At 33.0% G+C, this 25,360-nt stretch overlaps 4 protein-coding genes across 6 annotated transcripts; 2 read left to right on the top strand and 2 right to left on the bottom strand.

Annotated features, from left to right (window-relative positions):
- The first annotated feature begins 475 nt into the window (after positions 1 to 475).
- LOC103828460 lies at positions 476 to 4,705 on the top strand. Its single transcript, XM_009104060.3, has 2 exons — positions 476 to 3,487; positions 3,563 to 4,705. Exons 1-2 carry the CDS (start codon positions 3,422 to 3,424, stop codon positions 4,610 to 4,612), a joined length of 1,116 nt encoding a protein of 371 aa, XP_009102308.1. The 5' UTR covers positions 476 to 3,421; the 3' UTR covers positions 4,613 to 4,705.
- A 1,336-nt stretch (positions 4,706 to 6,041) lies between these two features.
- Positions 6,042 to 7,518, bottom strand: LOC103828445 (cathepsin B-like protease 2). Of its 2 annotated transcripts, none has more exons than XM_009104049.3 (6): positions 7,284 to 7,518; positions 6,977 to 7,030; positions 6,803 to 6,883; positions 6,530 to 6,686; positions 6,378 to 6,461; positions 6,042 to 6,297 (listed from the first exon to the last, which is right to left on the bottom strand). In XM_009104049.3, exons 1-6 carry the CDS (start codon positions 7,353 to 7,355, stop codon positions 6,200 to 6,202), a joined length of 546 nt encoding a protein of 181 aa, XP_009102297.2. In that variant the 5' UTR covers positions 7,356 to 7,518; the 3' UTR covers positions 6,042 to 6,199. The 2 variants fall into 2 exon arrangements, with proteins under 2 accessions (XP_009102297.2, XP_009102298.2); XM_009104050.3 differs by having other exon boundaries at positions 6,378 to 6,452.
- Positions 7,519 to 11,499: 3,981 nt separating this feature from the next.
- Positions 11,500 to 12,264, top strand: LOC103828443. The gene has a single exon (XM_009104046.3). The coding sequence runs from the start codon at positions 11,569 to 11,571 to the stop codon at positions 12,070 to 12,072; it is 504 nt and encodes a 167-aa protein (XP_009102294.1). The 5' UTR covers positions 11,500 to 11,568; the 3' UTR covers positions 12,073 to 12,264.
- Positions 12,044 to 13,675, bottom strand: LOC103828444. Of its 2 annotated transcripts, none has more exons than XR_625284.3 (7): positions 13,387 to 13,675; positions 12,989 to 13,221; positions 12,868 to 12,898; positions 12,712 to 12,795; positions 12,525 to 12,640; positions 12,360 to 12,440; positions 12,044 to 12,270 (listed from the first exon to the last, which is right to left on the bottom strand). XR_625284.3 is itself a non-coding variant. In XM_009104047.3 (7 exons), exons 1-7 carry the CDS (start codon positions 13,550 to 13,552, stop codon positions 12,216 to 12,218), a joined length of 756 nt encoding a protein of 251 aa, XP_009102295.1. In that variant the 5' UTR covers positions 13,553 to 13,638; the 3' UTR covers positions 12,047 to 12,215. The 2 variants fall into 2 exon arrangements, 1 of the variants encoding a protein (XP_009102295.1); XM_009104047.3 differs by having other exon boundaries at positions 12,047 to 12,270; positions 12,722 to 12,795; positions 13,387 to 13,638.
- Between the last annotated feature and the right edge of the window lie 11,685 nt (positions 13,676 to 25,360).

Raw genomic sequence — 25,360 nt, 5'->3', positions numbered from 1 at the left:
CCCCCACCAAGTCTTGCAATATAAGTAAAAAAAAAACGTTATTGCTGATATCGTTGAATATATAATTTATAAAAATCAAATGTTTTGGAAAATTAACTGAACCTCTTATAGCTTCGCGATGTTCTTCTTCGGTTACTCCATCTTTAAGGTAAGTGGTTTCATCTATTTTGAAAGGTGAACGACAGTAGAACTGATACTTGGCAACTTGTTCAGGCCCACTAGTTACGTAGAGGACCGGGTCATACATGTAGTCGCTGACAGTTGACATAATCTCAACATCTTTATCGCATAACAAAGTGATCGGAGGGCTTTTAGCCCCCTCAGGCTCAAGCATCCAGTCCGGGAGTTGATAAGTCAGTGCCACCGGTGTAAGAATTCCAAGATCGACCATTATGCGAATCCTCTCTAAAACTCCTTCAAAAGAGTCGTTCCGGTTAATTATCAAGGATTCGTCGTGACCAGAACCGGTTTCTTGAAAACTCCAATCCCCGTTGGAGGATTTACTCCATAGGCCCATAACAAGCCTAAACAACCTTCCCATCTGCAAGATTTCATTAACAACATGATAGTAAACATAAAATTTGACGACATATAGAAAGGAAAAAAAATAATTTAAAGTTTTTTAATAATTATCGCCTTAAATGAAGAAGCGTATAAACAAGAAAATTAAAATACCTTTAGATCTAATCAGAAGAAGTTACCGGGAGTTATAAAGTAAACTGGATTTTTTTGGCTTCTTTGATTCCAGATTTCTCTAGCTGGAAGTGTCTTTATATAGCGAGAAACCGATATGTAGGTGTAGTTACTTACACAAAAACCAGCTCAGACGCAAGTTGGATCTGCACCGGCTACCTAGTAGTAGACCTCATCATTCCACTGTAGCTTCTGGAAAATATCTCTGACACTTTGAATATTTTATTAAATAATATGACATAATCGATTTCATTAAACCGGTCTTTGTTTTACAAACTCGGTTAAGACATACTATATTTGCGGTTCAAATTGATTTCTTTTCTCTGAGTATACCGTTTACTTATTACTCCATTTCATTCTTACGCTGTTCTTTTTTCCTCCTCTAATTTATATACTCTTTAGGTACAATTTTGGACTCGTTGAAGACCCGTTAAAAATGGATTCCATATGCAATTAACGTAACATAACATTTGTAATCACTATAAAGTTTGGAGTTCGTTTTTGCGCTCTGATTCAATCTTCTCATATTCTGTTATGCAACACTCTATGTTTGTGACCAATGGTATACACTTTTATCGTAAATTGGCATTCATATACGACGACATGCATATGTATGTCAATTAGCGGAGAAATACGGGCGTTTTCCTGTAATATGGCCCCGGTTAGATTGCATCTTCGTCATCCCTCAGTAACACCAATGGGTGTATTTCATAATTCAATTCACAGTGACATTCAATTTAAAAGGAAGCATGATGATCGGCTCTCCCCTCAATATATATATCTTTATTATGGTCTGCATGGCCTTCACTTCTGATCTTATTGTAGATAAGACCAACATATGAACTTCCGCTACAAAACCGTTATCACGTCAGGTTTCAAAATAACTGGAATAATTGAATCGGCTTAATTGTTTTGTATGTTTTAACGACACAACGTTCGGTTTATATATTGAGACGAAATGTCTATTTTACAAAAATCAAGGACAGATATTCTAATTCTCGTTTCTTTAAGGTTACATTTATAAATAGATATGAATAATATGATTACAGTTGTCGGATTGCATGTCAACTCCGCGGAAAAAGATAACTCCAAAAATGCAATAAACGTGTGAAGACTGTGATACAAAATGTCGTTTTCATTTTATATCTCTGACAAGTGAATCTAAAGTGGATATGCCTAGCCTACCACTGCACCCTATAGACACTACAAACGAAGCTATCCGGGTGACTACGGTCATTTCATTTGTCTTTCGCTTTCCATCTATGCAAACAATTTTTAACATGCATACTATACTAAATAACTTCTGATTCTTGTATTTCTAGCCAATTTGGCCTTTATATAATGTATACATATAATATAAACTAATATATAAATATATTATTTTATGTATATTTTCATATAAATAATACTACAATATAAATTCAATATGATAAAAAGAGTATGAAAAATATAGCATCAGATTTTAAATAGTACTAGATTCTGACCTGCGTAAAACACGGGTAACTTTTTTTTGTTTGATTTATAAAACCGGTAAATTAAATTATTATGAATGTTAAACTACTAAATTAAATGTTTTGTTGCTTAGACTTGTGTAACTAATGTAGTGAATAGTCATATCCGGTTTTATTAATGACTAATTTTTGGGTTCACCTCCTATGGTAAACCTGTAGGTTCACCAAACAATATGATTTAGCTATGTCATATTCAATATCTTTTTAAAAAAGGAAAAAAATACAAAATATTGTTAAACTATATTATTTAAAAAAAATAAAAATGTTAACATAAAAGAAAATAGTAGTTGTTACAAAAAAAAATCTTTTTAAATATTTTTAAAATTATCAATAAAACACTAAACCCTAAATCCTAAATCCTTGGGTGAACCCTAAACTAATGGGTAAACCCTAACCTCTTGGGTAAACTCTAAACACAGCCTTTCATCACTAATTATTTTTTTAGTAATTGAAAACACACAACTTTTAATAAGAAAGAGATACAATCTTTAATAGAAAAACACCTTAATGATTAAATACAACTTTTAACAAAAAATTAGGGGAAACGTGTCAATTTCGACCCTAACAGTTTTGGTCGTGCCAATTACGACCCGTACAATTTATCGGTGCCAAATACGATCTCAACTCAATTATAATTCAAAAAAACTACCTGAACTTCTTAAAACGTGATTAAATCTATATTGAGTGTAACAGAAGTTAGTAAACCGTTAACAATATAAAATCAACCATTAACAAGATAAAACGACATCGTTTTGATATACAAAGAAAAATGTCAATTTCGACCCCAACAATTTCAGTCGTGCCAAATAGAACCCGAACCAATGGTCAATACCAAAAACTATCCCAACTTAATTATAATTTTAAGAAAATTTATCCAAACTTATTAAAACGTGCATAAATCTACTTTGACTGGGCTTGTACTTTTTTAATATATAAAAGAGTAATATAAAAATTGAGTAAGGCAGCAAAAAAAAAAAATTATGGAAAAAATTCTTAGCCGTTAAAAGAATTAGGTAAACAATGGATTCATGGTCCATTCATTTTTCTTATAACCAAAATAAATTTGACAGGAAAAATCAGAAAGGCAAAAGTAGTTATGGAAAGACTTAATGGTAAAGAAACTTGAGGAACAAGGCTATTCATATTTATTTAAGGTGGTGAGAGTCGTTGTTACCACCAACTTAATGTTTCAATTAGGATTTTAGCATCACACCACTATGAGTTCTCTGCTTCTCAGCCGTCTCTCGAGGCTCCGTCTGAGGAAACCACCTGCGCTAGGAGTTGTAAGCAACTATCTTTATTGTCTCATTGCCCTTTTTGTTTTTTTTTGCTTCTAATGTCGGATAAATCCTCCGCAGAGACACCTGGGTGGCGCTCGGTTATTGTCCGAAACCCCTCTATGTCACATCTACGGCGTTGAACATTGTGGAGAGGATCAGGTTAAAGGGAATATCGGTAGACTCATGATCACAGATTTTTCTGGGCCTAGTTGTTGGACCAGGGTTTTGGAAAAGACGGTGCCCATGGAGATGATGACAGAAACGGGAACGATGGGAGCATCTCATGGCTGGGTATTGACTTGGAGAGACGGCTGCCCGTATCTTGCAGATGATCTCAACCCGGGAGCGTCTTCAGCTTTCAGTGGAATCACACTGCCTCATTTCGAAACTCTTGCTCATTGCCAAACAAAACTGGTAACCAACGTGGCCATGTCATCCTCCTCTCCTCGTGACGACTGCATTTTGGCCGTCAAGTTCGCTGGACCTCAGCTCAGCCTATGCAGGCCGGCTGGGAAGAATAACAAGTGGGTCAACATCAAAATCGAAAACCCCGGCTTCTCCTCCTCCCGAGTCATCTATTCAAAGATGGATAACAAGTTCGCCATGGTGGCTTCTGGGGGCAGAAGCATAGGATACTGGAATCCTGTTGATGAAACGTTTAAGGTGGAGACGTGTAGCGTTGTCCTTCCTGAGTTGTTGGAGTCAGAATGGGAAGAATTAGACTCGTGTTGCAAGACCCAAGAGTTGGTGGAGTCGAGATCGACGAAAGAAATGTTTATGATTAAGCGGTTCAGAAAGAGAAATAACGAGGAGGGTGGTGGTGGGAGGATGGAAGAGCATAAAATGTGGGTGTTCGAGCTACAATCTTCACATTGGCGTTACACTCAAGACATTGGTGATCTCTGCATTTTCCTCTCAAAGTCTGAGCCTTTCTGTCTCAAGGCTAGCTCCCACCAGAAATGCAAAAACTCCATCTATTTCTTAGACAAAACCGAACGTGGAATATTCACTATCGCTGATAAGTGTAAGACTAGTAACTTCTCCAATTTCGCTGCCCCTTACTTCATTCCACCTCAATCTTACCTCAACGCTAGTCGTAGCAATCCATCTTGTACGTTTTTATTTTAATGTATTATCTTTTTTTTTTTGCTTTGCCCGAATGTTCTTCAAAAGTAAACTGCATTACATATCTAATGTAGGAGGTTGAGTTTGTTTGTTCTCTTCTACCACAGACCAGTATCCCATCTCAGTCATTTTACATGCTGAATGAAACTGATCATGCGAAAGAGAAACAATGTTGCCACATGAAAGGAAAACAAGGGGGATACATTAGCCAGTGAAGAATCTACTTGATTACATAAAAGCTCATATCCTAAACACACACGCATAGATATCACAACACTTGAATTGTTTTCATAGTTTTACTCATCACAGCTTCCATTTTCTCGTACGCAAACTCCTTTGTCTTGATCCCACATTCCTCAGGCTGGCCCATATAGCGAAGAACACAAGCCCTGTACGTAGATCCAAAGGTCATTACAAAGCAAGTCACAATCTCCCAAGCCCTCCCTCTTCGCCAAGCTTCTCCACCATAATCGCCGCTCACCCTTAGGGACACTTGTAGCTTCTAAGCTCCAAGAATGGAGATTAACGTTCCCATTCGATCCTAGTGAACATCACGTTCGAAGCTTTCTGATTTGCTTAACAAGAACACCTTCTCCTTCTCCTCTTCCTCCTCCAAGTTAGCTATAGCGAAACTGCCTATCTCCTCAGGAACCGTAGCACCATCTACACTCACAGTCTCCCGCCACCATTATTAACGGAGAAAGAGATGAAAGTAGAGAGTAAAGGCAAGAGATTGTGGAGAGTAAAGGCAAGAGGAGGAGAATGAAGCTCGACATTAGCGGAGCAAGCTGTGGTTAATTGAATTTGATTGGTTTTTTTCTAGGGTTTGAAAGTAAAGTGTGTGGTGGGAGCAGAGAGAGAGAGAGAGAGAGAGAGAGAGGCACTTGGCCAATGTGAAAAGCGTTAAAGGCAGCGATTTTCTTTTGTCGCCTCGTTCTTTGTTGTCAATGCTTCGTCCTTACTCTTATTTTATGCTTTCTTTTTTTGTCAAACACCGATTTCTCTGAAATGCATTATCATCTTTTTGTTTCATCATCATTTGTGAATCTTAATCAAAGGTGTAAATGATGGAGAGGATGGGCTTTGATAATGGGTTATCAGTTAGGTGAAACATGGGCGATAAAAAAAAAAAAAGTTAAATCTGAATTGCATTTATAAAAAAAAATTTAGTTATGTGTGTGTGTGCATGACTACATGTTGAAGTTCGGTTGAATTAGAGACTAGTGGGATCCCACAAACTGCTAAAGCAGCCAACAGTTTCTCATCTCAAACTCCACTGAAATGACCAAATACTCATCAGTTAATAAGTTTCTGACTTGTAATGGGTCAAGTGCGGCTGCAAAGTCCTGCTTTTGTCTAACTACGACGATAGTTTTTGAAATGAATCTGTGGAACGTGAAAATGCTATCCCCTAAGGTCGATCCAAATCAGCTAGTACTATGATTTTTGTATAAATTTAACTTGGTTTTCTGCTCAATAGTAAAACAGCTGATACGTCTAATATTTGACAGATAACAAAATAGAACTTTCATCATTTATGCATCTATTGGGATGTGCCATGTAGTCAAACCAAATGGCTTACAATAGAAACTAAAAGGGCTCATGTTTGGTGTACACTGACTCACTCAAGCCAAGTACTTCTCCACTTCTTCTTTGCTTCCAATGTAAAACTGAACCCTCTGATGTATCTGTCATGTAATCACAAAAAAAAAAAAAAGATTTTAGTCTACTCTAACAAACTAAACACGAGATGTGTTTTTCGGTTTACCTCGATCGGCTGGATATCTAGCACACTCTGGTGACCATCCGATCATTTCCCAAACCGTAAACCTTAACCCAAACCCTATAGCATCTAAGTTTGGAGTCAGTATAATATCATGTTTTAAAAGAAAGAAAGAAAGAAAGAGATAATTGACTGACCTAGGATCCTTCCAATACTGGAGCACTGAGACCAAGCAGTTCTAGCGTCAAATTCTTTAGTAAGCTTGAGAGAGATGTCATGGCTTACAACAGGTACGCCTAAGAATTCGTTCTTAGGTGTTGGTTTAACACCGAGGAGGCGCTTAAACTCTGCAACCTGAGCATACATACACAATAAAAAAAGGAAAACAAAAGAGACAAGTCAAGTTTGAGGAACAATGATAAGCGTTAGTATGTATCTATCTATAAATGAGAAAGATGTAAGAAACTGACGGTGGAGTTAGCAAAGCGATCATTGAAAGCAGCTGTCCATCCAGCGTTTGGATTCTCATTGACTTCCTTCACAATCTCATTCTACAAAAGTAAGTAGATCAAAACAATGGATGAGGCAGACTAGTGAAAATGGGGGCTTTTGGATTAAGATTTATATAAAAAAAAAAAAAACCCCTGAAGAATTCGGGAAGTTAGCTTCTGCTGAGAAAGATTCTCTGCTGCAATTCCCTGAATAAAATTAAAAAAAAAAAGTCAAAAGACTTTACTTATGATCCAGAGACACACTGCTAAAATGTGAGACGCGATCCACAAAAGTTTGAATCCTTTTTAAACAAAAGAGTCAAAACCCAAAACAAAAGGCAGATCAAATTCAATACTCCCAGACGGATAAGGCATCCACAAAAGTCTGGATCTTCGTAAGAAAAACAGGACGATGATTGATGATGATGATGATGATGATAGAGAGATTAAGAAGATGTACCGTATTAATAACCGCTAAAAGTAAGATAGCAGAGGCTAAGTAGACTCTGATGCGATGATGATGTTCAGCCATGAATCTCCCCTCCCCTCCTCCTCTGCTAATTCTGTTGCAATGATTTGCCCAGAGACTTTTTTTGAATAAAAGGTATTCAATTCAAAGATGATCTCTTTTCTAAAATAAAAAAGAAGAGAAGGGGCTTGAAAATGACACATCATTCATTTTTTTTTTTTTGGGTCAAAATGACACATCATTCATTTAATTAATTTTATTCCAAGGAAGAGAGATCTTGGCCGTTCAGTTTATTCCACCAACCATTATTATAAGGGCAATTGTCAATAATAGCACTTTTTGAAGTTTATGTCTCAAAAAGGGCACTAGAAGGAGAAAGTCACAAAAATGACATTCATTAAAGGGTAAAATATCCTTATTACCCTTGGTTTAAAATTAAATAAACAAACAAAAATAAAAAATAAAAAAAAATAAAAAAAAAATTTTTTTTTATAGTTTCAGATTATATGTTTTCAGATTCGAAATTTTTATAATTTTTTTCTGAAATTTTTTTTTTTTCAAATTTTCTTTTTATAATTTAAAAATACTTTTTGAAACTGTTTTTAAAATTTTTATTTTTTATTTTAGTATTTTTTTTATATAAAATTTTAAATCCTAATTCTAAAACCCCACCCCTTAACTCTAAACCTTAAGGTTTGAATTAATTAACCCAAGGAGTATAAATGTATATTTACCTCTTTAATGAAACCTATTTTTGTGACTTTGAGCCTTGAGTGCTACTTTGAGAACAAAAACTTGGTTTGATGCTATCATAGTCTTTTTCTCTTATTATAATAGGCCCTTGATTAAGAGGTTCCGCCAGATTCATGCTATATGACTTGTCAACCTATATGGGCCCTCTCACGGGCCTACTTTTTGTTAAGCCTTTGTTCATTTCATCTTGTGGACTTGTAAACGTTTTTCCAAAATTCTAGGTCACTTACTTTTAATGTATAGTTTACACATCACAATAAACCTATTTAACGTCACATTCTCAAGTTAATGGAAATCTAGTGCTTTTCGTAATGCTACTATCTTTGTCTTGACTTTCTTTTTTTCATATATAACTCATGATTATTTGCCTTGTATACGTTTTGTAAACTAACAAATATATCGCATTTCCACCATTATGAAATTTATTTGGTTGGGTTATAAATAGAAGAACTGGATTTATACATCTTCGATTTCTACACTCACAACAAGTGAACAAACTGAAAAATAATTTAATATAATTAATAGCAAGCATCAACAGGCCTCCCAAAATACAAGTTTTTAGAAATGAGGCTTAACCAGTAATATAAAATGACATGATATATTAAAAGTTTTTTTTTGCTAAAAAAATATCTTAAAAGTTGAATTGAATGGTAAATTATTACTTTTATTTGAAAAACTTGTAAGAAAGGGAAGAACCCATCAATCGTGCCTACAAAAACCCTAACTGGCCTACATATTTGCAGTCTCTTTTAGGTTAGGAATCTAATGAGAGGATGAATTCTTTATTTTATTTAACAATAATTATTGCATGTCATTTATGGGCAATTGTCAATAATAGCACATTTTGAAGTTTATGTCTCAAAAATAGCACTAGAAGGAGAAAGTCACAAAAATGACATTCATTAAAGGGTAAAATATCTATAATACCATTGGTTTAAAATTAAATAAACAAACTAAAATAAATAAATAAAAAAATAAAAAAAAAAATAATTTTTTTTTATAGTTTCAGATTATATGTTTTCAGATTTTAAATTTTTATAATTTTTTTTAAAAAAAAAAATTCAAATTTTTTTTTTATTTTTTTTCAGATTTTATTTTTATAATTTAAAAATACTTTTTGAAACTGTTTTTAAAATTTTTATTTTTTATTTTATTATTTATTATTTATAAAATTTTAAACCCTAATTCCAAAACCCCACCCCTTAACTCTAAACCCTAAGGTTTGGATTAATTAACCCTAGGGGTATAAGTGTACATTATCTCTTTAATAAAACCTATTTTTATGACTTTGAGCCTTGAGTGCTACTTTGGGAACAAAAACTTGGTTTGGTGCTATTCTAGTCTTTTTCTCGTCATTTATTCTCTTTATTCTTACACAACTACTTATCTAGACGTATTACAATATTGCATCCGTGCTTTTCTCTAATACTCTACTTTTATTATTTATTTATGCAATCTTTTGGATATGAATATACATTTATATAACTTTTCCCAACTATGCACAATCCTTTTGAGACATACAGTAAAAACTGTATAAATTTTTAATCTTGGTACTAAAAAAAGTGTGGAGTAATTTGGATAATAGAAGGGTAGTTTATACAGTAGTATATAACTCAAATCTACAGGAAAATATATATGATCTTTCATGCAAAAAGTTTAACACTTATCTACTATATAGATACACTTATACAGACTACATAAAAAAATATTTACCTTAATGTGTGTGCGCATACATGGATTTGTACCTAGATGTATATCTAGGCATACATATATAGTAGCAGGCATGCCCACCAAATGTATAGAAAAGTACACGAAGCATGATCTCAGAACTTTAAGCTTCCATGTTAAGTGTAAATGATCATTTTCTTACGATAATTAATTCATGTACAAAGTTATGTAGTCAAGAAACTAGTACGTAGTTGTATAGAAACTATAAGCATGTATATTCAACGAATGAATATTGCTATAATTTATTGAGAATCTTAGGACGGAAATCATATTCTCTAAGGACTGCATGCAAAAATGCCACATAAACTATTACTCATCAAACTATTACTCATCAAACTATTTATACAATTATACATGTGTAAACTACGTATGCATTTATTCAGAGGCATATATGTATAAATGTATATATATAGTAACTGATAAATGATTTGGTGATCTAGCCTCCTAAAAGAACTTATGAGTTTATGAGATCTACAGACATACCTGATTTGGTAAAAATCACTTCAACTTACAATCCAAACCAAACAAAGATATTATCAACCAACAGTTAACAACAAAACAATAATCTAGAATAAGTAAAAAATGGCTGAGAACTTTAATGACTATGTGATCATAAAAAGTCAAACAATGCGAAAAAGACAATAGTAGACTACGCCAAAAAAGCATGATTAAAACAATCAAGAACCTTGAAGCCTACCCCGCCCACCTTGTTGTTTTGTGTATTGAAAGGAGTTGTTCATTTTACCATAGGTCATTTTATATCTATATGATCGACCTAGATGATTCATTTATATTTTATGGGACTGTTTGTTTGTCCATCTATATAATCCATTGTTTTTTGGTTTTGTTTCCAGTTCTGCGAGAAACAAATTTTTCGGTTTTGGCCGAAATTTTTTTTTTGTTTTACTGAAAAAATGAGATTTTCAGTTTTTGTAGAAAAATAAGATTTTTTAATTTTTTTGCGGGAATTGGATTTTTCCAATTTAGACGGGAAAACATTTTTTTTTGTTTCAGCGTGAAAGCAAAAAAATTTCGGTTATTGTAGGAAAGCGTGTTTTTCCATTTTGACGGAAAACCGCGACATTTGATTTTAGCGGGAAAATGATATTTTTAGTTTTGGCGGATAAACAAGATTTCTTGTTTTGACAGGAAAACAAAATTTTCCTGGCGGAACAATGTTTTTTTCGTTGGGAAAGTGCAGGAAAACACGATAATTGGTTTTGACATGAAAACAAGATTTTTTGGTTTTAATGGGAAACAAGATTTCCTGTTTTGAGGGAAAAACAAGATTTTTCGGTTGTTGTGGAAAAACAAAATGTTTTGGTTTTGGCAGAAAATCGTGATTTTCGGTTTTGGCGATAAAAAACGATTTTTCGGTTTTGGCAAAAAAATACGTTTTTATGATTTTGGCACAACTATCTTCATCCAGATGGTTCGATTTAGATCTTATTTTTAAAAAGTAAACCTAAATTTTTTAATTCATCCAGATAAGTAATCCAGATGATTCTAAATGAACAAATTTTTTATCTCCATCCAGCCCCCGAAGACGTTTCTACGCAACCCATGGTAAGCCGCGTTTACCTTATGATTTCTCCACAAGATCCTTGACATGATCGCAACGATTTACGGGCTTATGGGCCACTTTGATGACGTTTTTATGGGCTTTTTAATTTCAGTTAAAGTCCGTTAGTTTCGGGTTACTACGTGTGAAAGGACAAGGTATCTTAATTCTCAATGGTTGAAGATAAAAGAGCTTATCTTCTTCGTAGCTTCAGAATCTTCCAACTAAACAAAAATGAAAACTCTTCACTTCTTAGCTCCCAGTTCAGCTAAACCAACTATCATCATCAATCCGAAGCAACAATCTTACGGAGCAATAACGCAGACCCAGTTCGTGTTGCGTCGTCAAGAAAGACGATCTCTCTCGATAAACTGCTCAAACAGTGGCAACAACAACAGCAGTGAAGAGAAGGTCTCTCAGCCGTTGGATGGAGTGGAGATAAGGTTCAAACGAGGGTCAAGAAGGAGAATGAGGGAAGAAGGTTCAGGTGAAGGGCAAAACGGGAAGAAAGCTGAGAAAACTGTTCAGAAGACATGGGAAGAGATGACACTGAATGAGAAAGCGTTGGAGCTTTATGTTGGAGAGAAAGGTTTGTTGTTTTGGCTGAACAAATTGGCTTATGCGTCAATCTACATTGTGATTGGTGGTTGGATTCTTTTCCGGTTCGTTGGACCGGCTTTGAATCTTTATCAGCTTGATACACCTCCTCTTGATCCTAAAAACATCTTGAAGGGCTAAACAAGCTTTTCGCTTTCTCTGTTATAAAACATTTTGAGGCTTTATATTCATGCCAGTTTCAGAGTAATGTGTACCCAAATCAAACAAGGTTGAGATACTGAGTATTTTTGTAATGACAGTAAAAGAACACTCTTCTTGATTCTTCAAGATTGTGCCGGAGTTATGGCTTGCTCAATGATATCTCGTTTAGTCTTGCACCTGAAATGAAAACCAAAATGAACATTTTTTTGTTAACCTTAACTTAATGCAAAGAAACAAATGTAAACTCGAAGAGAGTTGAAACTCACCTATTGCACTCTGATCGAGATGCATAATTGTGATTCTTGCAGTTTGTGCACATCCAGTCTCCATCACGCCATTGTTTTGCTCTACTTAATCAGTAACAAATGGAGAATCAGCCAAGTTATGGAGAAACGAAGTAAGCAGTGGAGAGCAGAGATCAGAAACCGTACCCCTTTCCAAGTAAAGCAGGTGTTAACTGTTGCTGTTGAAACAGGAGAGGAAGTTGCCAGTTTGAGAAACTGCCTGAGCTTATACCAGGAAACGATGACTGTTGTTGCATGCTTGTCTGCACAAAAAGCCAGAACAAACATAGCTAAGATTATGTAACTAGAATGTTTCTTGAATGTGGACACTAACTAATGCTCACATATCCTTGGTTCAATCTTTTGCTATCCCATTCATGAGCCAAAACTTCTGATGCTAATCTCTTCGTTCCAAATGCTGCAACCCCAAAACTTTAATGATAACATAGCACAGCATTGGCATGTGTTCAAACTAGACAAACAGCCATACCTAGTGGAGCTGTTTCATTGCACTTTTTGCACTGCATAGACACACACGAAAGCCGAAAATGAGTAAACAAGAATCCGAAAAGTGCCTAGACCCTAAACTCTAAACCCCACTTGATCCTCACCTGTATACGAGAGGAATAATTGTGAAACCCACATGTGCAGATCCAGTCACCGCTCCTCCACTCTTTAAGAGCCAAAGCTTGATTAGAGAAAGGGAGTAAAGAACCAAGTTGGTCGACTGGATCAGGTCCAAGGGCGAAGTAACTGAGATGACTCTGAAGAGAAGCTGCTACTTCCTTTGGTTGTCCGCACTTCTTACACTTTTCTCGTGATGCATAATTGTTGTTAGTGCAACCTATTGCCACGTCACCACACACACACCCAAACGCACGCACGCACACAAGCAAGTTCCATATACAACAGAATACACAAAAACATCTCAACCTAAGGCCTCTAATCTAATCTAATCATCAACAATCTGAGTATTGAGCAATTGAATTGAATAAGAAGAGGGACGAACCAGTGCAGATCCAATCACCGATACGAGGAAGCCACTTGGAGTTCTGAGAGGTATTGTTGTCCATGAAAAGACGAGGCTGCTTGCATCTGTTGCAGAATGATCGAAACGCGTAGTTCCTGTTATTGCAACCTAAACACTCCCAATCTCCTTCTCTTCCATCTCCCATTTCTCCTGCTCCTCTCGGAAGCTTCACTCTCCGGCGACGAATCTCCGGTCTCCACCTTTGAAGAAAGTAGGAATTTAAATGGGCTAACCTTATATTATAAAACTAGGCCCATAAAAGACCTTAGGCCCATTATTCACATTAGAAGAAGGAAGGGTGCGAGAGATGGATGAAGTAGGCATGGGCAAAACAAATAGTTTTCGAATAAAGATTTAGATAATTCAAATTTTTTAAAATATTTCAGAAAAAATTATTATGGTAATTTAGTTTTTTTGTGTATTCCGGTTTATAAATAACTTTTTTAAATTATTTGATTACTTTAAACTTTAAAACTAAATGTATAGATATATAAACTATATCATAGTTGTGTTTCCTTTTTTTGGTTCTACAAATATAGGGTTTTTTTCTGATAATTGATAGGGTCGAAACCCAAACCAAATATCACTTTTTGGCTTGGTTTGCTACAATGCTTTGGTTCCAAATAAATGTGCCAAACCTAGGCAAAATGTGAAACCCCGCGATTAGAAAAAAACTTGAACTTGAAACCTGATTTCATATCTGATCAAAGCTGTAAAAATAGGATTAAGTAGAAATGTAGAATGGTATAGAATATATTTGAAATATAAATTAATCAAATCTGAATGAGTAAGTCAAAAATCCGACCTCGAAATCTATATTAGTATATGCAATAGCATTTAAAACCTCAATATATATATATCTTTCAATTACATTTTTATGTTTATTTTGATGCGAGAACTAAAAATATTCAAACTGATCTAAAATTATCCGAACTCGAATCCGGGTCCAAAATGTGTCATATATAGAATTATAAAATATATTCAATTTAAAGTATTATTAACCAAATCTAATTTGAAGATATATGAAATCTAAACAGGATTAAAGAAACTGAATTCAAAAACCTCTTAAAAAATCTGATCAAAATTTGAATGGGTATCTAAACACCCAATGCAAGGAGAAGAGTTGAAGTAAGCAACAACATATATTGGACACTTTTGATGTTCAAAAAAAAAAGGAAAAATTATTGTTAAAATAACTTGGTCTACTAGGCCTATTAATCACAATAGGACCCACTAGAGCATGATTAACCTTGACTCTTAATTTGAAGTTCTTAATTTATGATTTGATATTTTTTTCCACTTTTCAGCAAAGAACCGGCTCTTATATCTTTTATTTAAGAGACAATTCTTAGTTTTTTTTAGTTAAAAGTTAAGAAATGGTTCTTAGTCGAAGCTAAGAACCTCACCCTAAGAACCCGGGTTAATCATGGTCTTAGACACATTTTCATTTCCTTAGATCAGAAGGTTTTTGCTTATATCGCCGTTCTCCTTTGCAATCTACATCTCACTAGATACATGTTCATCACTCATCTCTGCTTCTGTGTTTTGAAGTTTCTCTCAATCGTATTAGGATTCATATCTCAAGGTCTCTTATTTTCCCCCAATGTTAACATGAATCTCTCATAACTTGTTTAGTGTAATCATGTAATCTTGATATGAGATTTGCAAAAGAGTGAAAAGACGATACAGTTTTCAAGCTTTCATTGCTCTCAATCTACGCCTGAAACAGATTGTAACTTCTCTTATGTACAATCTCTCTCTCTCTCTCTCTCTCTCTCTCTCTCTCTCTCTCTCTCTCTCTCTCTCTCTCTCTCTCTCTCTCTCTCTCTCTCTCTCTCTCTCTCTCTCTCTCTCTCTCTTGTTGTTTGTGAACAAAAAAAGGTCTTTATCAATGTAGAATATATAGGATTAAGTTTATGTTTTTGGTTGCATATAAAATCCATGAAGGGTTGATGATATAAAATCATGTTCCCGAAACTATAGCTATTTAATTAAGAAACAAGTTCGTTTCCAAGGGATATAAAAATCTTATGTATGTGATATACCATAGATATATAGTGAATTTAATTGATCAGTTCGATAACGCTTGCCTAAGGAACCATCGATCGACGCTAACTCAATAGCATTGATCAACGATCGATCTGTGTCAACAAGGGACATCTGAGATACTGGACTTAGTCAATAGATTAGACTCACAGCGGAAGCTGGACATCTTTTGCATTATATATCGAGTTCTAGGATTGTCATTCTCATACCTGAAACATTATATATCCCTATAATCATGATTACCTGAAACCCTAGATCTAGCTATTTATTCTTATTGCTTACAAACCAATCAACCATTTGAACAACTGCCTTGTTCAATCTGCTTTACTTTATTTACTGCTTTCATATTTATTATCTATTTTAATTGCAATTTGAGTTTATTGTGTGTTCACGCTCCATGTGGATTCGATCTCTAAGTACTACAACTGAACATATTATTTGAAAGAGTAAAGTTGTTCGGGGTAATTTGAGTGATATCAATATGTTTAGTCCTGAAGTACCATACCTTAAGTTTATTTTGATCAAGTTACTAATCTTTTTGTGATTGAAAGATATTATTTCTATATGATAATTAAAAGTCATAATAGTAACTTTTTTATAAGAGCATAAATAACTCATTTGTACAAGAAGAATTCGCAGACGATTGTATGTAAAGAGATTTAGTTTGAAGCCCAAATAGACCAAGAATTATTGTCTATGTCAAAACAGAATTATGGACAAAAAATTTAAAGACCGTAGATATTATAATAGAAATAAAAAATAGTTTATTTTGCTATACTCAAATCTTAAAAAAACAAAAATTCTTTGATTGGAATACATATCCTAAAGATATTGCTTCAAGAGGAAGAAATCTGGTTTGTGTGTGTGGTTATACTCTTGTTCATTATCAGGATGTTTATCCTACTGGGTTTTTCTATGACAAAATTTTAACAAGGTAGAAAACACACACAAATGATAGACAACCAAAGGGGATATTAGAATTTTAAAGATAAAAGTCTTCTTGAGATCTAGAAAATCGAAGAAAATGATCAAATAATAGGATGAATCATGCACTGCAGAAGAATAGCAATGTTTGGGTCCTACAAATTCGTTCAAGTGACAATTTGGCTTATTTATTCATCAAGGCGTTATCTACTGCTACTCCAAAGAAGCAAATTCATCTTACTGGATTACATTGTCTCATATATCTCGATGTATGTACACATGATGGGAAGTCATTCGCGCGCTGCACTTTTTATAACAACAGTTTTTCCTATTAGGTTTTTCTAGTAAGGTCTTCAACGAGGCAACATTTTATGTGCCTAATGGTCATCAATGAGACGTGTTAGGAAGATTGAGTAGTGAGTTCAGGATTGTGTTAAAGAAAGGATTAAAGGATAAAGTAAGTCAGAAATATTGTTTATATTAAAAGTAGATCGAAGTAAAGGGAGATTATAAACGTTAGGCGAGTTCGATATTCAAACCGAGCTCGCTCTTACATGAGTATTGAGATCAGTAAGTTATTTCTGTTATATGCTCGCTCGAGAGAAAAACCAGTCTTTTCCTTGGTTAGAAAATGTCTCCTTTTCTATAGCTAAAAGGTGCACCGAATAAGACAAAATACATCTTGTCATCCTTCGTGATGAGATCATATATTTGGACTTTGTTAGAATGAGGTCACATATTCGCTGCGACGCAGGTTCAGCTCATTTCGTCTTAAGCATTTAATGTGAATTACTATATCATATGTACTTCTCTGACCGGTTAGGACGCATGTGCTCTAGCTCGCTACTCAGAAGTCGTTTACTTTGCTCTTTTTGTTGGTTAGCTATTTGGGTTTTGGCCATCAATGGACTTTGAATAAATTAGGCCAGACATTGTTGGAGGTGGGGCATTGATGGGTGTGTATAAGGCACCTCAAACAATGTCCATTATGAATAGTTCGAAATATATTTAGAAAATTTTAATGATACTGCAAGTTATATTATGTTCTTTTTTTTGTGCACAGTTATATTACTGCAAGTTATATTATGTTCTCAAGCTATTATACACATATACTAGGTTAAGATCCGCGTCTTGCGCGGGATGAACATTATATATAAAAATTATTTTATGTATTATATGTTTTTACATAAAATAATAAATATATATTGAATAATTAAAAAGTCAGTAACTATTACGTATATAATTAAATTGGTGCAAACATATAAATAAATTTTATTAATCCAAACGAAATTTTTTTCTGTTTGATGTGACATATAATTAAATATAAATGATATTAACATATATGTAGTATATTTTTATAACTAAAGATATCTCCACTTTCTATATCAAAAATTAAAATCTCCCTGAATCTGATACCCGAAATCATTTCCTAATTGTTATCCTCTTCGAATCTAATATATGCAAGTTGTAAACCTTAGAATATCTTTAGTTACATGTGTTTGAGATGGAGAAAGAAACTAATCAAAAAAATACATCATCTCCTTTCTCAAATAAGTCAATAACACACTCAGAGATAGTCTCCTTCTTCTTTGCTCTTGATTTAAATTATAAGTTGTCAAACTGTTGAAGAAAGAAGCTTGTTTTAAGGTTGGTTCTGTTTTGATGATTGTGCAAATACAACCCGTAGATAGAAGCTTGTCATACGTTTGTTCACGTTTTAAATATTGTTTTGTTTGTCTTTTCAGAGTTTGAGACTTGAAGACTGAAGCTTGAAGCCGGAGAGGTCTATTTGTTTTCATTTTGGTGTTGGTTTTTATTTCCTTTTCATTTGAGATATGTCGTGCTCTAGCTTTGACAGTTGCTTTTAGGGTTTTGGCATTGGTTTTTATATCCTTAGCCTTGTCCGTTTCTATGATGCTGCGTCAGCTTTGAGCGACAAGAAAATATTAAAGGATCTAAAATGCCAGGTCAGCAACAAGTTGAAACAGAGAGTTAAAGGATAATAATGTTTGACGCCAGCGACAGATCAACAGATGAATGGGAGCCGCTAATATTTCCAGCAATGAAGAAAACACGGAAAAGATTTGTAACAATAGTCGCCGGTGGTAACTTTATAACGACGCTGCAATTAGATTTCTCGGTATTGTTTGTTAATTTATCGGTCTTGTTTGTTTATTTATGTCGCTCAACGCTGCGACAGCGTCAGAGAAACGAACATGACTCTTGTCATTTTGCAGTGCGTTGAAGTTTAATAAAGGTATAGAGATTTTCTTTTCATTCACGTTTTGATATGATTGCTTCATGTTTTGATATGGGTGAACGCAATAGGTTCGTTGTTACGAGTTACAACATCTTCACTTTCATTCTTTGTTGTTGACATGGTTGATTCATGTTTTGTAAGCATTGTAACCATAAGCAGAGACGTAAGCATTTTACAACTTGTTCTCTCATAATGCAAGTTTAAATGAGTACTTTCGAATAATATATAGGTATGTGGATATCCAAAACCCGGTTGAGTTAGTTATTATTTGGGTATTTTGTATTGCATATAAGTTTCTAAATTCAACCATAACGTTTTTATTCTTAACAAATTAGAGTTTTGATCAATTTTATTATTTTACTTTTTTTGGTTGTTGTTTTACATTTCTATATATAGTTTAATAAATATATGTATCATTTAATCATATAATAAAATAGTTTGATATATAAAGAAAATATCTTTATTCGTTTAGATATATATATATATATATAATATGTCTCTTATTTCTGATTATATAGTAAATTATACTTTGGTATATCAATAAAATATGTTTAATATATATACCTCGGTATATCAATAAAATATGTTATATATATATATCATGTTATTTAATATTATGATTAAGGAAAATATTATTTATATCAAAATATATATTTTTCGTTTATAAAATTTAAAATATAAAATGAAACCAAATTAAAAAGAAATAATTTTATTGATAATTAACAATTTGATATAATTTTTGTTTCATTAAGTATACCAATGTAATTAACCGCCATAAGAACTAAGGTGGATGTGAAACGTAGGATAGTGACTTCTAAAGTAATACTTTCATAATTATTTGATCCGAATAACATACAGTAAAAATTATTATAGCTTCTTTTTCCTAAATATGTTATTTTGCTTAAAAGTATTTTGAAGATAACATATTAAATATTTAAATAAACAACAACAAAAAATTACACTTTTACAGAAATTATGTTTAACCTGCAAAAAATAAATACCCAGAAATCCTTGGGAAAATTTCATGTTTACCACTTTTATGGTACTATTATTCATTTTTACCACCACTAAAAGAACATTTTCAAAAATATATTCTTCATTAAGTGGCAAAATATTTTTTTACTTGTGTTCTCTATATAAATAATAAGTAATTATTAAACTAAAAAATATTTTTTTATGTTTCCTTATTATACTTTTTCAAATTTAAAATTTTGTAAAATTATTTTTTCTTGAATTTTTTTCGAGCTTTTGTTTTCAAATTTCTTTTTGAAATCAAAAATTATGTTTGAAACTATTTTTTTCTATTTTTAAGTACTTATTTATATATTTATTAGAATCATACGTTTCAAATTCCAAAAAACCTACCCACCCATCAACTCTAAACTTTAAGTCTAGATTAGTTAACCCTAAGGGTATAAATATATTTTATCTTTTATTAAAAGTGAGATTGAAAATGGTTAGTGTAATCATGAAAAGTGATACTATGAATGTGGTATTTGTGGCAATTTCACAAAATCCTTTGTGGATTGTTTTTGAAAAAGCATACTATATAAGTAAAATATTAAGTTAGTTTAAAAATTGTAGATATTTTTATCTATGTCATTTGATATAAACATAAATAAAGTTTAAATCATAATTTTAAATTTATCAACAATATATTTTACAAAATATAAATAAAATATCTCTGTAGTTTTAATTCAAAAATATTTTTAAGTCACTAAAGATATTTTAGTTTATGTGATTGAAATTTTTTTTAATAATATGAGAAAATATATTGATATAAAGAAAATAATTTTATTAGTTAATATATATATATATTGTGTTATTTAAAATTGTTTTTTAAAAGAAATATATTATTTTAAATATCAACATCATTTTTTGTGAACTTTCCTTTTTATGAATGTATAATCTAATATAATAATTGTTTCTTTTAACAAATGTTTCTTTTATTATATATGTTATTTGGAAATAATATAAAACGGAAACAAAAAAAGAATTGATTTTGATAACCATATCTCATTTACGGAACAAAATCATCAATTTTATTATATATTCCTTATGTTATTTAATTACTGATTTATGCATATTTATTTTAAAAATATTTGCTAGCAAATGTGTTTACCGGAATGCCAAAACATTATTAGAAAACATGTCATAAAACAGATTTTTTATTTATGTCACAAAAAAACACATACGTATTATTCATAGATTTATTTGATCATCACAATACAAAATAACACTACCATAGTTTTAAATTTAAAGGACACAACATATTTTTTTCTGAAACTTTTAGGACACAACATATTTGATCAGTTAGAAGGACAACAACAACGATATCTGATAGGTTCGGATAGAATGCAAAAACCTCTTTTATAACCTAATTCAACACAATGGTTATAGCATTGTTGAAATGAGAATGTACCATTACAATCTGGTCCACACATCGGAGGCGCAGCTTGGACAAAAATTTCCGCTTCAACTACCAATCACCAAAAACAAATTGGAGGGCATACAAAATTATACAATATAAATAAAATATATACTTTGAAAAGAAAAATATACCAGGAAAGAAATCACATGAAATGGCCGTCATAGCAAGAAGAGTGAAAATAACCACCAGTTTGAAGGAATCCATTTTTAATACTCTTTCTAATACTCAGTTTCTTAAAAAAAAAAATAACAAGATTGTATAGTCAAAACAAAAACAAACAAACCAAAATTTTATATTTCTAAGATCTGTTTTGATGATCAGAAGTTGACCATGAAAGAGATCTATTTATAAAATTACATGAAAAGATTGTAAGTTATAGGACTCGTACCTGAAACAGGCTACTTCCCGAGTCTATCCGATTCTTTCACTTTATTCTTTTGTAGGTTTTATGGAATTTTTTATTTTTGCCATTAACTTTTCTTAATTTTAAGATAACTGATATATCATAAATTGTTTATTTTCACAAATTTACTTACTTTTGACTAAGATTTGTTTGTTTATTTGTTGCCATATTGTAGTTTATTTTGATTATTTACTTATTTTTCCACAGATTCTTTCCATTTCAACTGATTTTATTTGACAAAGTTAATTAGTATTCCTGTGATTTTTTTCTTTGTTTATCATCTGATTTTATTTGCCAGAGTTAATTATTTTCAAAGTGATTTGTTTCTTTGTTTATCCCAAATTTGTTTCGTTTTGAACACTAACTAACTGATTATAACTAAGCCATACCGTGTTTGCTAAACCGTACCGTGTTTGACAAAATTAATTAGTACATGTTTGAAGAAAGATCATACTAAACTTTAGTCATTGATGTTCGAACTCCAAAGGGGAACGAATATGTAGTAACCTATGTTTTCACATTTTCTATTAGGCCTATCATTACATTTAAATATATTGTATTAAAGTTTGTTTTTCGATTCATCATTTTAGTAAACAGTTCTATACCAAGATCAGAGCTACCATATTGCACAACAAGAAAACAGCGGCATACCGAGAGAAAAAAATTGTCGGTATATCGTCGGAATAACACTATTCCGACGACATACCAACGAAAAAAATCCTCGGAAAAAACTCCTCGGAAATTCATTTTTCCTCGCAAATCCCTCGGAAATTTCCGACAGAATTCCGAGGAAATGAATTTCCGAGGAAACTCCGAGGACCACCAGTTCGTCGGAAAAGTCCTCAGAATATACCGAGGGAGGACTTCCTCGGGATATTTCGATGGACTTTCCGATGGTCTAATCCTCGGAAGTTCCGACGAAATGTTCCTCAGAATTTTCATCGGGAATTTCCGAGGAACGTGGCCCTCGGAAAATTCCGAGGAAGAGTCCCTCGGTATATTCCGACGACTTATTCCGAAGAAATGTTCGTCGGAAATTTCCGAGGGTCCATTTCCTCGGAATTAAAAAAAAAAAAATTTAAAAATTTAATTTTTTAAAAAAATTAAAATTTTTGAAATTTAAATTCGAAAATATAAAATTAAAATTAAAATTGAAAACATATTAGATAATATTCATAGTTGTACAAATAAAAATAAGACATTCCGAGTTTTTGAAAAAAAAAAAAAAACTACGGGTCTTGCACGTTCGGGAACACCTCGTTCGGGTACATCTTCTTCATCATCTCCATCATTTGCTCGTTCAGCCTCTTCTATGCCTCATAGCCCGCCTGTTGAGCCGCCATCTGGGTCTCCAACACAGATATGCGATCATCATTGTCCTTCAACTGAGCCGTAAGTACTTCTGGATCAACAAAGGGCGGTGGTGCAGAAAAAGGAGCAGCCGACCGGGAGCGACGACCCAAACCGACTAAACGTCCCTTCTTCTTTGGAACCGACTGAAATAGAAAATAGCCAAATTTAAATAATATAAAAAGATGATAAAATAAAAATCAAGAAATAAATGAATTGAACTTAAAAAAAAAAAGAACTTACCGATTCAACGATTTCGTTGATTCGAACCCGAGACAAGTTGGTCGAAGCCGTCGAATCGTCATCCTCAGTTTGAAGCTGAGACACTTCGTCTTGCACCTGAGTTTGGACCAGGGTGACCACGTCCCTCACAAGACCATCATCAATCTGGCCGGTCTTCTTGTTGATATACGCCCTCTTCATTAGGGCGAGATCATCAACCGGCTCGCCATCATTTTCTTCCGCCTTGAAAAAACATAAATTAAACAAACATTAGAAATTTGAAGAAATGCACAAAAAACAAATTTTCAAAACTTAAATAATTGAAGAAAAAACGGCTGAACTTACCAAGCGATCCCCCAGAGTGGCAATAGATTGAGCACCCAAGTTATGCTTGAAGACGCCCTTCCCTTTACGGTCGCTCCTGCGGTTGGTGGAGTTGGTGGAAGAAGTTTCTTTCGTCTCTTCTTTATCCCAATGTGCACACAACTCCTTCCAGACCGTGTTGTTCATCGACTTTGGAATCTTTTAATAAAAAAAAAGTAAATAGTTAAATAAATAAAAAAATAGTTTAATAAATTAAAAAATTGTTTAATAAATTAAAAATAACCTTGTTTATTTCCCACTTCTTCTTCCACTCGTGGATCTGCTTCCCATAGTTGTCCATAACTTTATGGACGAAGTGGTGATAGATAAAGAGCGTATCAACGGAATTCCAGTTGAATTCTTGCTGAAAACAAAACACAATTAGTAGAAAATTTATATTAAAGATTAAAAATATTAGTAAAAAATTAGAATACTTACCGCAAACTAACGAAACCACAGATGCTGCTTGTCGGTAGGGAAGTCAGTGAAAGTTGGATGTCCCTTGTCGAGGGCCGAGTACATCATACGGTTGATCCATGCGCTGATCCCATTTCTGGATCGGTTGAACCTAATAAAAAGAACAAATTATTAATAATGAATCAAATTTTAATGAAAAAAATAAAAGTTTAATTACCATGTTTGACCCCGTCCATGTGGATACGGAGTGAGATAGGGAAGATGGTCACGACCGGGCTGTCGAACCAACTCCGCAACACTCATCACTCCCGGAGGACCCGGAGGAGCAGGAGCGGGTGCAGCAGTGGGAGCGGGAGGAGCATGAGCGGGTAATAGAGAGGGAGATGTATGGTAGGAGCTGTGAGGCGAAACGGAATCCTGAATATGGCTGGACGAACCCCGAGACTGGCTCCCCGTACCACCACGACCACGACGCTGTCGAGGCCGGGCCTGATCATCATTAGACCTGTAAATTAAAAAAAACATATTTAAAAATTAGTTCTAATAATTTTAATAAATAAAAAAAAAGTTTAAATAAAAAATAGTTTAAAAATAGTTTTTAATCACAAAAATATAAATAGTTTAATAATTACAAAAAACAGTTTTAATAAATAAACAATAGTTTAATAATTACAAAAAATAGTTTTAATAAATCACATGAAATGGCCGTCATAGCAAGAAGAGTGAAAATAACCACCAGTTTGAAGGAATCCATTTTTAATACTCTTTCTAATACTCAGTTTCTTAAATAAAAACAAGATTGTATAGTCAAAACAAAAACAAATAAACCAAAATTGTATATTTCTAAGATCTGGTTTGATGACCAGAAGTGGACCATGAAAGAGATCGTAAGTTATAGGACTCGTACCTGAAACAGGCTACGTCCCGAGTCTATCCGATTCTTTCACTTTTTCTTCTTTTGTAGGTTTGATGGAATTTTTTATTTTTGCCATTAAATTTTCTTAATTTTAAGATAACTGATATATCATAAATTGTTTATTTTCACAAATTTACTTACTTTTGACTAAGATTTGTTTGTTTATTTGTTGCCATATTGTAGTTTATTTTGATTATTTACTTATTTTTCCACATATTCTTTCCATTTCAACTGATTTTATTTGACAAAGTTAATTAGTATTCCTGTAATTTGTTTCTTTGTTTATTAACTGAATTTATTTTTCAGAGTTAATTATTTTCAAAGTGATTTGTTTCTTTGTTTATCCCAAATTTGTTTCGTTTTGAACACTAACGAACTGATTATAATTAAGCCGTACCGTGTTTGACAAAGTTAATTAGTACATGTTTGAAGAAAGATCATACTAAACTTTAGTCATTGATGTTCGAACTCCAAAGGAGAACGAATATGTAGTAACCTATGTTTTCACATTCTCTATTAGGCCTATTAGTACATTTAAATATATTGTATTAAAGTTTGTTTTTCAATTCATCATTTTAGTAAACAGTTATATTCTGAGATCAGAGCTAGCATATTGATAAT

This window comes from Brassica rapa, chromosome A07, assembly GCF_000309985.2.
Source record: "Brassica rapa cultivar Chiifu-401-42 chromosome A07, CAAS_Brap_v3.01, whole genome shotgun sequence".
Classification (NCBI taxonomy): Eukaryota; Viridiplantae; Streptophyta; class Magnoliopsida; order Brassicales; family Brassicaceae; genus Brassica; species Brassica rapa.
The sequence above is the reverse complement of the archived record's forward strand: the minus strand, read 5'-3'. Positions and strand labels throughout refer to the sequence as shown.

Excerpts from the sequence above, each read along its gene's own strand:
- LOC103828445 (XM_009104049.3), bottom strand. The coding sequence starts at position 7,355 with ATGGCTGAACATCATCATCGCATCAGAGTCTACTTAGCCTCTGCTATC. Across the intron at positions 6,884-6,976 it reads TAACTTCCCGAATTCTTCAG|AATGAGATTGTGAAGGAAGT; the intron begins GGGTTTTTTTTT and ends TTACTTTTGTAG. Across the intron at positions 6,687-6,802 it reads ATCGCTTTGCTAACTCCACC|GTTGCAGAGTTTAAGCGCCT; the intron begins GTCAGTTTCTTA and ends ATGTATGCTCAG.
- LOC103828444 (XM_009104047.3), bottom strand. The coding sequence starts at position 13,552 with ATGGGAGATGGAAGAGAAGGAGATTGGGAGTGTTTAGGTTGCAATAAC. Across the intron at positions 12,796-12,867 it reads CAATGAAACAGCTCCACTAG|CATTTGGAACGAAGAGATTA; the intron begins GTATGGCTGTTT and ends TTGGGGTTGCAG. Across the intron at positions 12,441-12,524 it reads CCTGCTTTACTTGGAAAGGG|AGCAAAACAATGGCGTGATG; the intron begins GTACGGTTTCTG and ends CTGATTAAGTAG.
- LOC103828460 (XM_009104060.3), top strand. The coding sequence starts at position 3,422 with ATGAGTTCTCTGCTTCTCAGCCGTCTCTCGAGGCTCCGTCTGAGGAAA. Across the intron at positions 3,488-3,562 it reads AACCACCTGCGCTAGGAGTT|AGACACCTGGGTGGCGCTCG; the intron begins GTAAGCAACTAT and ends AATCCTCCGCAG.
- LOC103828443 (XM_009104046.3), top strand. The coding sequence starts at position 11,569 with ATGAAAACTCTTCACTTCTTAGCTCCCAGTTCAGCTAAACCAACTATC.